The following is a 15085-nucleotide window of genomic DNA, read 5'->3' as shown; positions in this document are numbered from 1 at the left end:
GTGTTATTGCAGTTTGCATTTCCAAAGGGTCCTCTTGTTCAACAGCCATTGAGGGGTATAAACCAGGGGTAGGCAACTTTTGGGCCTCCGGACAGGAGATAGGAATGTGCAGATCAGCAACACTTGAGCTCACCAAAGTTCTCCAAATTCCATCTCAAAGCTCATTCTGACTCAAGTCCGTATCAGATTGCAAACTTTGTTTTTTTCTTTCTGCATGAAAATCCGTGCGTCTTTTTGTGCATATTTTTCCAAATGTATGCATCAATTGTGCACATCTTTGAAATGTACACATTCTTCTTCCACAAAGCGCATTTGTGTGCATTTTTCAAAAGTGTGCATTTTTTCATGCACATTTTTCAGATGTATGCCTGCAGTTGAACACACTGTTTTGGGAACGTGAATCACATTGCGAGCTCAGAAATGTACGGACTTCGACTGCAGATTCCATCCGAGTTTGTGTTTGGTCCAGAAGGTGCAAACTGGATAAATCCTGATCAAGAACAAATGGAAACAAATTTATCATACATCCCTAACTCCACTCGCTATCAACCCTAGCCAGCATAGCCAGTGTAGCCAACAGACCTGATATAAACTATGACATAAGGAATGAGCAGATGGGAATGCACCACTGCTAGGAGAGTTTCAGCAGCCTTCACTGCAGTAAATGATATTTCAGAAGCCAAGCCCATAATGGCTGCCCTGGTTGTCTGATTTGGCTCGGCTAATGAGCTACAGCACCTTATCTTGCCATTACCTGGGTGGTAGTGGTGCTGAGCAGCAAAGATCAGGCCAATAGATCCTAGGGAGTGCATTAAAAAAATGTTTACACATTCCTGAACTTGCGATCGCATAAAAAAAAGTGTAGCTTTTGGAAAATGCGCACTTCGAAACACTGTAGTTGATGGGGGGGGGGAGTGCATGCTTTTGAAAAATGCACTCAGAAATGTGCTCATTCCCCATTCGAAATGCACACTTTTCCCAGTTTGAATGAACTGAAACTGGTTGCAAATAAAAATGAACTGAACTTCAAAGTGAAGTTTAGAGAATTTCAGTGAGCTCCAACATCCCTGGTTCTCTAATGGCTCCTAGAGGGCTTGTCTTAGAGGAAAGGTAGGATGAAGGTTACAAAGAAATAAATATTAAAATAAAGAAATTAATTAAATGCGACTCCCTCTGTCTGAGAGGTGCCCTGGCGGTGCAGAGGGTATGTTTTCTGGGCCCTGCGTTTCAGGAGAGCAATTTTGAAAGTCGTCTCCCTCCACCAAACATATTAAAACATCATTACTTTGATGCTCATATCCACAGCTCCAAAGAGAAGATGCTTCTCATTACTGGCTCTCTAGATTCCAATAACATGTGCAGTAAAACAGCATGAAATTAAATTCCTTGCTAATTTTACCAAACTGCTAGTGCAGAATAGGGATAATCTGTAATAAAAATATGCAAATACGATACTGGTCAGCATGCATAGGCTTTCTGCCTATTCCCCCGCCTCCCCTCTTTTCATGGCAATGTGTTGTTTTCCTTGTTAGTAATGCAATTTACTAACCTCCTGAAGACTTGCCAGACACTGGCAAACAGTCTATGTATTCCAGTCTTGGCATATTAGTGTAAGAGAGAACTGGTTGGTACATCTTTAGGGACTGCCAGACTCTGGCTACATTCATCACACAATGATTGTCATGTGGAGGGAGGCTCTATATGGTGCAGCAGTGGAGGACGGTGGTTCCAAAGTCAGTGGGGCGGTGAATCCACTCCCGGTTTCAGACTGGTTCTGCCTGAAATCCGGAGTGGATTCACTACCCCAATGTCAGGGTTGACACTGAGCCCATAGAATCCCAGAGTAGTTCTGATTCTGAGGAAGAGCAGTCGCTCCTGGGAGAGGAGCGCGCTCCTCTTTCCCAGGGTCAACAGCTGACGGAGATTCCTCCCACCAGCATTCCTAGCTTAGATAGCAGTCCAGGGAGTGACCGAGCGTGGGAAGTAGACTTGGTGGACGCGCGACGCCGACACAGAGAGCGGCGCCAAATGGAGGGCGCAGAAAGGAGGCGTAGTGCCCGGTTGGCGCGCAAGCAACGGCTGTGCCCAGAGGATCCAAGGGAAAAGAGGAGGGACTCTCCCTAGTCCTTAAGTTCAGGGGTCTGCCAGTAATTCCCTTTCAATCGGGGACCAACTGTTCCAACGTAGGGCATAGGTACTCTGCTGCTCATATCTAGTTGCTAACGGTAGAGTTGTTAAGTTGTAAAAGAGGAATAAAGCTTTGAAAAGAATCCATTTGCCTTTGTCTGGACTTGGTTACTGGATTAGACTGAGAGAGGCCTCCAAGGAGCCCTTGACACCCACTGACATCGGAGCCACCAGCCTCCACTGTATTGCAGGAAAAACTGGAAAAACACTATGTCTCTCACTGTGGGACAAACCAGGCCAAACCAAACCAGGGTATGTCTCAGGTGAAAGACAGGTTGTTTACCCTCAATGCAACAGTGTCCCCTACTACAGAGCTTTTCCTCATTGGAATGAAGTGTAGCCATTCACATGTACCGAAAAAAGTTAAAAGGTGCATTCAGACACACCACTGAGATGGAGGCAAACCTGGTCTGGGAGGCTCCAGTGTCTCCCAGAGGCTCCCTGGAGTGAGGGACAGGACAGGTTTAATCTTGTCTCAGAGGGCAAGATCGCAATGAGTTTAGTTTGTCCCATATAACTTTATAAGCCATGCTGGATTCAAGTCTGTTTGTTTCTGCATAGTACTAACCTCTCATCTCCAGTACCTCCATCTTTTTAATTTATGTTATGTATTTATGTATTTATAAATTTATGAGTTGCCTTTCAGCCCAACTAGAGCCCCCAAGGTGATTTACGAAGAAGACTTAAAATAATTTAGGGCGCAATCCTATTGAGATAGATGGTCACCTTTGACTTCCTTTGAAGTGGGAGGTGACTACCTATCCAATGCAGGGCAGCTGAGGCACAGAGGAGAGGATTCCTTCTGTGCTCTAGCTGCCCTGCAGTTTGCCTTAGATGCCAGATTTTGGGCATCTAAGCGGGCTTTGGGGAGGGGATGGGAACAGAGCTGGAGACCTCATAGGAAGCTGTCTAAAATGGCTTCTGCTGTCTCCTCCCCTGCCTGCCCCTGGGAATGCCCCCTTTTCACCCCATCTGTGCTCCCTGTTATAAGGGGCAGCTGCCACGGTTCTCTCTGCCCCGGGTACAAGGGGGAGGGGGCAGGGAGCATATTTTCCTGGCTGCGAGCTCCTAACGCTGTCTCCGAGCTGGGAAACTGAAAAATTCTATCTCATCCAGATGCTGTCTAGGGGCCATAGGATTGTTCTCTCCAATACTTTACAAACTGTAAAACAATGTTAAAAGTTTAAACCATCACCAAAATGAGAAATAAGAGCAGGAGAGAATCTTAAAAACAGTGTGGAACTAATATATTTACAGTAGAGCTGTACACTGACCCGCCACACTTTGCTTCAGATGCTGTTTCAGACCTTCTGAAGTGGCCGCGCTTTGCTTTGGACCAATTTGGACCCCATCCATCCCAACTCGGATCCGAATCTGAAGCAAGATTGGGATATTTGAATCACTCATTTTTGGCCTTTTCCCATTAATTTGCATGGGAACACACAAATGGCCATAGCTTTTTCACTTTTCATGAGAAATACATGAAATCTGTGGAACTCTCAGCCCCCCTGGAAGGCATCCCACCTGCCAAATCTCAGACAGTTTGGCTCACTAATTTTTGTGCAAGGCACAGGTGAAATTTGATTTTTTTCAAGGGAATCTCTCAAAGCAAAGAGCTATAACTTTTCACTGGTTGCACAGAAGTTTATGAAAATTTTGGAATGCACAGCCCTCCTGGACTACAGGGACATTTTCTGGATTTTTAAATTAACAAACAACAAGAATGAATGGTAAAACGTTATTACAGAAATGTGGGGTGGGGTGGGGAGAGACTAAAATAGCTGTCATAGCATGTGCTTTCTTCTCACTTCATTCTGCCAAAGGAGAGCAGGAAGGGTTAAGGCTTCCTCTGCCATGCCTGGCAGAGAGTGACACAGTTGCTCTCAGTGGCCGCAGCAGAGGACTGAAACCGAGAGAGAAATACCATGGAACTTCCCTCTCGGCTCCTGTCCCATCCCGCTGCTACCACCACCACCACCATCATTGCACACAGTGGCAGCTCGTCAGGGCAGCAGGAGGCTGCTCAATTATCAGGCAGCTCATGCACCCTAGTGGATTGTCTTGCACAACCTCTGGGATGCGTGCACCCCACTTTGGAGATCACTGCTCTAGCTTCTCTCCTCTCCAGTAGCACCACCTCTCTCACAATGAGCAAACAGAGGCTGACTCACAGTAAAGCTCCCTCCCTCCTCCTCTCCTCTCCTCTCCTCTCCTCTCCTCTCCTGTATTAAGGCAGGAGTCCTCTGCACACTCTCCTAGGACTAAGCCCCTTTACACACATTATTTAGACTTATTCCTGAGTAAACATGCATTGAATAGCATTAGAAATTATCAAGGGCTGAAAGGGATACTATTTTCTCCCTTTTCATTTTAATGCCTTGCCCTCCTTTGCTTCTTCCTCCCCTTCTCAACTGATGCCTTGGGTGGCTGAATGAGATCCAAAGCTATTTGTCCCCAGGCATGCAAGGTCAGTTGATAGGCTGCTAAGCTGTCTCCATAGTCCTTCAAAAAGCATAGGCAATTGCACTCTATCACTCCAAGACAGCCTTCCCCAACCTGGCGCCTTCTCATCAGACCCAGCCAATATGGGCAACGGTTGGGAGGATGGGAGTTGTAGTTCTAAGCATCTGGAGGCCACTTGGTTGGAGAAGGCTGCTCTGAGACATTTCCATTACATTACCCCCATGATTTTAGCATCTTAAGTTGTTTAGCATCTTCAGTATACCTGTATGGATGGGATGGTCCTATAGCTTCTGTGTTTGAATTTGTTTGAAAGTTTGAAGCTCTGATTTTGTTTGAAACTTTAAGGGAATGGCTGGGGCATGCTGGGAATTGTAGGACCTTTTTCTGTCTAAACATGGATAGAATTGTGCCCTTAGGGAGCAATCCTACCAGGATAGGCGGCTGCCTCCGAATTCGGAGGCGACTGCCTATCCAATGCAGGGCAGGAGAAGCATGGAGGGGAGGATCCCCTCCATGCTTCAGCTGCCCTGCATTTGCGGCTAGACAGCTGATTTTGGCTGTCTAGCTGCGGGAAGGGGGAGTGGGGGAAGCGGGTGCTGGATGACATGTTGGATGTTTCATACTGGCATTTCCGCCTTCTCTGCCCTGGAACGCCCCATTTTTGCTGCTCCATGTTCCTCTTCCGAGTGTAGAGCATGGGACCATTCCAAACTGCCTGCAAGGCAAGGCATGGGGGGAGGGAGGTCGGTTCTCAGGGAGCTGACATATCCTATGGCTGTCTAGCTACTGACTAGCGGCCATAGGATTGCTCCCTTAAGGCACAATCCTATGCATGTTTAGACAGAGAAAAGGCCTACAACTCCCAACTCCCCTTGCTGCCTGGGAGTTGTAGGCCTTTTCTTTGTCTAAACAGGCATAGGATTGCGCCCTAAGCCTACTAAACGCATTTTATTGGGAAAAAAACACCACACCCAAATATTTTAGTTCAGCTTCTTCTGGCTATTATTGAGCAGCAAATAATTTGAGATATCTATGCAGCATGTAAAATTAACAAGGTCTACTTTAAAAAAAGAAAGAAATAAGAATTGTTGATTAAATGTAACTCAAACATGCTAAATCAGATTTGATTTTACTTTAATGAGGGAAAAGGTAGACATTAGGCCCTTCAATATTTTGTGCAACTACAGGTAGGATTCACCATTGGCAGTGTTTGTAGCACAGTTTCTTTCTTTTTTTCCTAAGGTTTTTTTTTCCCCTGCTGCTATTGCAAATAGCAATAGCATCAACTGTGTTGGCAGTCTGCCCCCCCCCCCTTGCTTCCACCACAATGCTCTTCCAGCTCCAAGGAAGAGGTGGGGCTAATGCTGTGTCAAAATCTGGCCTCCAATTTCCTGGAAGTTTTCTTCTCCACAGGGAAGAGGCTTCCATTTTTTTCTGCCTCATTCTCAGGGTATTTTATAGTTTATTTGGGGGACATTTTCGAGTTTACCTAATCACTGTGAGACAGCTGAGGGTGCTGGGTCTGTTTTCTTTCTCTTACACATTTCTCCATTGGTCTGCAGCCTCCCAGGCTGCCTGTGCTTCCTGATCTGAAAAAGTCCTATGGGAGGAATTACCTCATGATCTCACCCCCCATGCTTTAATTGAAATGTGGAAAACTGAGGAGGTGAGAGGCTGCTGGAGAGATTATTGTATAATGAGAAAAGACACTTGCACATACTCCTTGGCTACCAGTAAGGCAAGCACAAGAAACCCAAACCCAACCCATGAGAATTTCTCTGAAATTTTCTTTATCATTGAATTTCTTTTCGAAAGCAATTTCTTCTCTATCAAATTGCATGAGAATGGTTGAAAAAAAGGTGGGAGAAATTTTTGGCACAGCACTAAATTTAACCCTTTGTCTAAATGCACTGTAAAAACGTGCCTGATGAATATTTCCATTATGCACATTAAGTTAAAAAAAATAATCACCCGTCAGCTTTGTTGACTATGGAAAGTAGTAAAGCATTGTTTGCAAAAGCTCGTGTGTCTTCCATATTATGTTGTTCACAATGGCGCCCACTGAGGGGAGCAAGAGCCATGAGGACCTGGCAGGCCTCTTTACCAGAGCCCCCACCCCACGTTAGTAGTGATTAAAACCTCTTTGGCGTCTGAGGCAGAAAAGGCAAATGGCGCTTCCCACAATCCACTGAGAAATTCCATCCAGAAGTTCCCCTGCACAAGCCTCCTTGAAATGAACAGAAGATCTTGGTGAACACCATCCTAATATTCTCAGTGGAGCTTGCGCAGTGGGGCTTCCCAACAGATCTGACCAACGGGTCACAATTTATCTGTCCTGCTCTGCTGTCCTTAATGGCACTTAAAATCCACTTCCTGAGGCAGTTGCCTCACAGCCATTACTGATGCCTGGTGGTCACATCACCTCATTCATTTCGATTGGTCCAACTACAGAAGGAGTCTAAGAATGTAAGAAGAGAGACACAGGCTCATTGCACCAAGCACAAGCCCATGACGTCTGTCCAGAAGGCGCATAGTCATATATATTCTACCTTGATAACTGGTTTTGTTGGTTTGTTCATTTACTGGACTTATTCACTTGGAAAGTTGGGATTTGTAAGATCAAAAAAAGAGGAAGAACTGACTGCCCTGGTTGCCTCACCCTGTACTCACAGAGGTTCTTAATGCACCTGTACACTTAACGGTTTACCTTGATCCTTTGTCAGCATAGCTGAGATGTTTCATCAGCTGGGGCTTCCCTTGTGCTAATCAAGCCTGTTTAACTGGCATTTATGATGCACTGCTTAGTATTGTATGCCATGCTGAATCTTTTTCAGGATAGCAGGGTAAAAATATTCTAAATAAATAGGGACCACATATTTCTTAAAGGATCCTTCCTTAAGTAAAGCTTGCAAAAATCACTCTACTATGACTAGAATAGCTTCAATGCAAATATTAAGGCATATCAAGCAATGTCTTCTGACCTATGCTTATGTGATATATGGGACATTTTTCTTTTCAGAATGTTACTGTCTCATTTTATGTAACCCTTAACATTTGTATAATGCTTTCAAGTATTCAAAGTGCTTCATGTGTGTTATCTAATTGTAATCCTTATAGCAACACTGTAAGGTAAGCCAGTGTTTTTATTTGCCCATATTGCAGATGGAGGGTCTGTGGCGGAGAGGGAGAGAGAGGGAGAGAGAGAGAGACAGGATGGCTGAGAGGGAGAGACAGGTTGGCTTGCCTAAGACCACCTAGTGAGTTCATGGCAGAAACAAGATTTGGACTAATCTAAGCTACAAATCAGGGGGTCCTGATTTGTAGCTATTACATTATGCTAGTTCCAAATATATTTAAAAGATATAAATATGTTTGAATATATTTAAAATAAGACATATATTTTATTATTTTATAAAACTGGAACCAGAAGTATTAGTGTCATCAGAAGTAGCTTTTCCTCTGCTCAGAAGAAACTGAGTCTGCTGACATTGAACACTTGGGACCTTGGTGAGGCAAAGACTTATTAACGTAGAACTGGCTTCCCAGTTCATTTTTGTGCATGGTTTTAGCAACTGTAGAGTGGATATCTCTGGCAATGTTGGACACTTAGGCAGAATCCAAGGATTAGCAGTAAACTGTAAAATGAAGAGTAGTGTTTATCTTTTTAATGATAAATCCTTAGGATAGGATAAGGTAAGCATTTTATCAGTTAAAGCGGAACACAAGCATGGAGGTGGTGAGGTTTTTAATGAAACTGTTGTATTCATAAGGATGTTGTGGGTGCTTTCAGAGGGTTAAATTTAATGTCATGTGGGTGGACATCAACTTGTGCAATGGGAAAGGGCAACTAAAATGTTCAGGAGGCTGGAGCAACCCCCCTATGAGGGAAGGTGACAACTGCTGGGATTATTTAGCTTGGAGAAAAGGTGAGGAAGGAGGTGTACAGAGGTGTATAAAATTGTGCATGGTGTGGAGAAAGTGGATATGGAGACATTTTTCTCCCTCTCTCATGATACCAGAACCCAGGGTCATCCCATGAAGCTGATTCGTGGGAGATTCAGGACAGATAAAAGGAAGTACTTCTTCACAATGTGCATAGTTAAGGTATGGAATTTGCTACCACAGGTTGTAATGATAGCCACCAATTTGGATGGCTTTGGGATTGGACAAATTCCTGGAGGAGAAGGCTATCAATGGCTACTAGTCCTGATGGCTATATGATATCTCCAGTATCAGAGGCAGTATGCCTTTGTACACCAGTTGCTGGGGAACATGGGCAGGAGGATACTGTTGCACTCATGTCCTGCTTGTGGTTTTTCCCTGGGCAGCTGGTTGGGAAGTCTGTGAACAGAATGCTGGATGAGATGGACCCTTGGTCTGATCCAGCAGAACTCTTATCTTCTTATGACTTCTCCTTGTTCTCCCCACTGCAGGAGGGAGAACAAGGGAAGTCCTATTGCACAAGTGGAAGTCTACTCACATGACATTAAATTTAATGCCACCCTGCACCCCCAAATCCTCTTCAGTGGTCCCCCAAGAATTCAGGAGGGTATGTAGGAGGCTGCAAGGGCAAGTGAGTATCTGTTCTGCCAACAGTTTCTGTTCCACTGGCAGATGGCAAGCGCTGGATGCAACCCAGGGATTCTGATCATAAAGCCGAGTATCAATCAAATAAGTACATTCCTTATGGTTAACCTTACAGATTTGTTATTGGTACATTGAAACATGAATAAAGGTTGTTAAATACTAAATGAAACTTCTTACATCCGAGTTCTGAGTAATAAAGTGTTTAGCAGTGTGGATTAACTGAGTGTTTGCGACATAATAGGCAAGTGCTCTATTTGTTTCTTGATTGATTGTGTTGATGGATTTATTGTAACTTATGTATTTGTGATTTTAAATTCACGATTTCAGTGTTGTTTATCTGGTGTATTGTGTTTTATATAGGTTGTTTGCTGTCCTGGGCACTTTTGTGTGGAAGGATATAAATAATGTAAATATATATATTTGAACCTAGAAAGTGGGGAGGTTATTGGGCCCAAAACGCTGATGTAGTATGGGGCAGTTAACATTTCTTTGTGAGGAGGGTGTGCTTGTAGTTTCTGCATATTTGCAAATATACAAGTTGAGCAGGCAGAACCCAGACAGAGTAAAAGCACTGTTTTAAAGCAGTGTCAGTCCCCCCCCCCCCGCCCAAGTCGACAGCATAATGTTACAGTTCCTCAGGCTGCTCTTTTGCCGTCCAGTTTCAACAGCTTATTCTGATTCTTCTTTGCTAGATGGATTCTAGTTGCAAAATTGTTTCTTACAGTTCCTGTCTAGGCATGTAGGTGTGACCTGCGTTCCTAGTTCCAGGTGGCGGAGGGCAGAGGGAGAATCCACAGGCTATCCGTGCTCAAGGGAATGCCTTTAGCTATCCAGCTATACAAAAAACCTAGAGATGTTGAGTAATCTATTCTCCAGGCACAACATACAGTCATTCCCATAATATATTTCAACACATTTCTCTCTCTCTCTCCCTCCCCCTCCCTCTCCCTCTCCCTCTCTCTCTCAATGAAGGTAGTTTGAATTGTAATAGTATCCATTCTGTGTGTGACAAAGCTCTTTTATTCCCCCCTCCAGTGAAAGAGAAGATTAACTTCGCACTCAGAGATTGTAAACACATGTTAAAACTGAATTACATGCCCTATACAATCAAAATGCACCACTGAGATAACAACAAGGCGGTCTTTTGCCCTCAGATGCCATCAGCAGCACTTCTACAGAGAGTGCAGACCCACTATTTTTGTACCATTCAGTTGCCAAATAAAGTTTATCCCAAAGGCAGATGATAAAAGCATCCCTTCCCACCTCACTTAAACTGCCGTCGGTCTCTGGTCTCTCTTCATAATAGGTAACCAATTTCATGCTTAGTTTCTGGTGCATGCAAGCAGTCAGTTCCTTCCTGCTTATTTTCAATTGTCACAACTGATGGGTATTTTTTTTAAAAAAGCACCATAAACCTCTATTTCCTAAGAAGAAAGGCATAATTTAAATGCATAATATACAGTATTTATTTTCTAAAACATGAAAAAAATAAAATATACCACATCTTTGGCATAGCAATGTTGTTGCCTTGATAGTCCCTGAGCTTGGCTTAGCAATTTGACCTTGACTATCATCGGACTGTGACAAGAATATAAAGCAGGAGATTTCTCTGGAGCAAACACTTTAAAGAGCCTGCCTAGAATAGCATATTTTCTAGCAATGCACTTCAGTATAGGGGGAGGGGGAAAAGTATCCCACAGCAAACAAGGTTGGGATATTTTCTTTTTCCCTGGATTGGTTTTTTGATTTGAGATGACAGAAGTGTATGCACATATGGCATGCAAAGTAATACTATCTTTCAGGCTTTTCTTCTATTATTTACAAAGAACCCTTTGCTTTGTTGCAGAAATGTCCATTCACTAAAGTACTGCTGCACATATCTATATAGCATTTTCCCCAGTTACCTTGTAATAGGCCTATGAGGTAGGCCACTATGAATCGCACTGTACAGATAGGCAACTGAGGATGGGCCACCGACAAGGATGGGGCTGACTTGTCCAAAGTCACTTTATGCCCATAGCAGAAGATGGGACTTAAAATGGGACTACCTACCAGAGACAGAAACACAGGATTTAGGCTCTGCAGCAAACTTGGATGCCAGTTCTGCTCCTATACCTACTAAGGCAGAGGTGGGCAACTTGTGGCCATCCAGATGTTTTGGCCCACAACTCCCGTGATTCCTCACTGTTGGCTTTGTTGGTTAGGCTTGATGTGTGGCCCTCCAGATGTTTTGGCCCACAAGTTGCCCACTCCCATGGTGCTCTGGGAGGGGGGATTTAAACTTTCCCCCTCTATTTTTGTCCTGAAATTCCACTCCTCTGTGTGTGTATGTGTGTGTGTGTGTGGGGGGGGGGGGGTTAAAAAAAGGAAAACCATATCCATTGAAATCAATGGGAGGTAGAAATTTGGGATGAAAATGGGTGAGGGAAGCTTAAATCCCCCTGTCTTGGACAGCCACAGTCCCGATCTGACGTAAATAAGCCAATCATGCATATCTCTGCTATTCATGATTTGAAGAACATTTAGTTTGGCCCTCAGTCTCTCTGTTCAAGAAAATAAGTGAGCATAAACCTGACATCAACATGCAACATTCAACCACCAAAGCAAGAACATTTCAGTCTCTTAGGACATTGATCAAGATAAGATCAGGATGGCAATACTCTCCGCACTGGACACAAGTTTCAGCTGATTATGCCTTAGTAGCAACCTCAGTTTGCCTATAGCCCATTTCAGTTTTTATTTCACACAATTCAGTCCTGGCTCTGAATTCTAGTGTTAGGCAATAGGGACTACTGTTGATAGGCTTTGATAACTATATAGTTTTAGGCCTTATTATTGCTGAAGTCCACAATGGTTCCAAGGCCTGGCAGATCTGTGTCTTTAATAGCTCTGTAACTGTATGTTACATATGACCAAGACTTCCACAGTTGTAATTTTTATCAGGATAGAACGCTGTGATCTTTTCTTTGTAGCTTGTAACTGATGTGCCAGAAAAATAAAAAGTCTGTAAACAGCATTTCCCACTGAGGTTTAAAGAAAGCAAATATTAGATCCTGCCAAATCCAACACTGGTCAATGGATGACTCAAGCAATGCCTGTTGAGCAATTTGAATCCAGTGGTTCTTTCTGTGCCAGTTTTTGCAGAAGGGGCCGTGCTTTAAGCTTAACATTTGGAAACAACATCCTGCCTCTAACCTTAAATGGCAGGCATAAGATGCGGATGAATTATTCAGCAATGCACAAATAATCTGCCACTCTTGATTGCTGTGTACCTTTTAAAATAATTGAGATGATTGGCTTGAATGGGCCTTTTGCCCAATCTCACAGGACTGCTCAAAGGCCACGTCAGGCAAATGCTAGAGTGCCTTCACACTGGATTTAAAGAGAGAAGAGATAATTATCTGGGTTTTGTGCAACTACACTAGGCTTCCCATCAGCCCCAGCCAGCATGTCCAATGGTTAGGAATGCTGGGAGCTGCTGTGCGAAACATATTGAAGACATCGGGTTGGGGAAGGATAGTCTACACACATCCATGACTTCTTCCTAGTTTTGCAGAGAATGATGCAACATAAGTTCATACACCTGTGATAAAAGGAGTGTATAATCCTGGCAATTTCCCAGTGCATCAGCTTTTGTATTAACATGCTGGATCACATATTCACTGGCCATGGATCCAGGATGCATGGAGGAGGAACAGGTGTGTTGCATATGGGAAGCAATATGTGATATAGGTGCTATGCATTTATAACTGACAATCAGTTGGCCTGAGTTGTTAAAAGTAAACACATCTTTATATTGTCTTTTTGCTTATCACCTGGAAAATAGGCCCTCAGCTGTTGTTGGGACTGAAGTCCTAAGGCTGGAAAGTTATAAAAAATGTCCAAACGTGTCTACTGTAAAGAATACTGTTTGTGGTGTTTACAGCACAACTCTATACCCAGTTACCTGGAAGAAGCCCCTCTTGTTGGTGGTTTAACTCCTGTTTTATTTCTTAACTGGTTTGGGCTCCATTTTACTGCATTTTATTGTGTTGGCTTTGTATTTTATCTTTACCATGTTGGTTTTGTATTCTTGTGCTTTTTAGATCTTTGTTTGCATTTTATTTTATTATTTTTCTGTTTTAAAATAATGGTATGATGACAAGAGAACCTATGTATTCATTTGAAGTATTTTTATGCAGCTCCTCAGCCAGAAAGTCTTCCAGGATGGCTTACATATAAAAAACTAAACAGGACAGTCCCTGCCCACTTACAATCTAAAAACACATGACACACAAGGAAAAAGGTATGGGGAGGGAAGAGAAACAAATAATGCTTTCAGTAGGGCTTGTGGAATGGCCCTGCTTTTCCCTCTGATCTCCCTCAGTACAGTTAGGGATGTTGGAGAAATCTGCCATGGACTCCAGTGAGGCCGGATTTTTTGGAATCCGCCCCCCGAAGAATCCATGGTGGAATGGCTCCCGCCCCCCACCGCCACCTCCCGAAATCCTCCTGGGATGGACCCACCTGGTGGCGAATGCGGTGGCGGCGGCTTGTCTTCTGGCTGCTGCCGGGCTGCTGCGGCTGCAAATGGCGGCCGTTGTAGTGACCGCCATTTGCGTGGCTGCATTAGGCCGTGATAGGCTACGTAAATACTTACATAGCCTATCACGGGAAAGAGCAGGGGCAAATGGCAGCTGCTACGCCATTTACGTAGGCTATCATGGCAAAAGACACGGCAGGGACGCAAATGGTGTAGTGACCGCCATTTGTATCCCTGCCTTTTGCTGTGATAGGCTACGTAAATACTTATGTAGCCTATCATGACCTAATGCAAGGATGCAAATGGCGGCTGCAGTGGACATCCGGCTATGGCTGGCCCTGGCCAGTGGCTCTGCAGCCTTGCCGCAGAGCGGAGATGGCTGGGGAGGATTCCGGGGGGAGGGACAGATCACCTCCCCCCCCCCACGGATCCTTGGAACAGAACAAGGTAAGGGATTTGTACATCCCTAAGTACAGCATATTATAAATACAAATAATAATAATAAATAAATGAGACTTCCTTCTAAGTAGACATGTATAGGATTGCACTGAAAGGGTGCACTCAGAGGAGACCGCCTATCCAATGCAGGGCAGGAGAAACATTGAGGGGATCGTCCCCTCTGCACTTCAGCCACCATGCATTTGCGGCTAGACAGCCTATTTTGGCTGTCTAGCCGTGGGAAGGCGGAGCAGGGGAACCGGCTGCCAGACAACACGTTGGATGTCGTACCACCATTTCCGCCTTCCCTGCCATAGAACGCCCCCGCCCCCCGGAATGCCCCATTTTCGCCACTCTGCGCTCCTCTTCCGAGCGTGGAGCGTGGGGCTGTTCTGAGCTGCCTGCGAGGCAGTGTGTGTGTGTGTGGGGGAGGTCGGTTCTCCACGCTCCATGGTTGGTTCCCAGAAACTGACGTATCCTGTGGACTTCTAGCTTCTGACTAGTGGCCATAGGATCGCTCCCTAAGTCAGGTAAATGGACTGACTGAAGCACCAAGAAATGTATTTGGTGTGTGTGTGTATGTGCTACTCCATAAGTATTTTTGAGTGCCAAGATAGCACAGTTTCATGATGGATTGTGTGAAATAATAACATAATATTTTCTTTCAGTCTGCTGGCATCTGAATGGGCAGGAGCTGCAACATCTGCGTATAAAACCCATACCAGATCAGCAACTGCAACATCATGAACAAGAACACGAATACTTTATATGTCAGGAGTAAAAGTGTAAGTAAGAGATTTTGTAATTATCTATTGTCCTTTATAGTTTTACAGTGCAATCCTATATATGTCTGCTTGGAAGTAAGTCCCATTGAATTCAGCTTTATTC

General features: G+C 44.3%; 1 protein-coding gene across 1 annotated transcript in view; it reads left to right on the top strand.

The window, feature by feature from the left end:
* PDE4D (phosphodiesterase 4D) overlaps positions 1-15085 on the top strand; it is a 1044072-nt gene that overhangs the window by 116426 nt on the left and 912561 nt on the right. Inside the window, exon 4 of the mRNA XM_084833299.1 lies at positions 14866-14982. Within this exon, the coding sequence (XP_084689425.1) occupies positions 14941-14982 (42 nt within the window). The 5' untranslated portion in view covers positions 14866-14940. The remainder of the gene's footprint in view (positions 1-14865; positions 14983-15085) is intronic.

This window comes from Heloderma suspectum, chromosome 2, assembly GCF_057233095.1.
Source record: "Heloderma suspectum isolate Gila_16-S chromosome 2, 16-S_ref, whole genome shotgun sequence".
NCBI classification, from domain to species: Eukaryota; Metazoa; Chordata; class Lepidosauria; order Squamata; family Helodermatidae; genus Heloderma; species Heloderma suspectum.
Note: the sequence above shows the minus strand (reverse complement) of the source record. Positions and strands in the feature narration are given on the sequence as shown.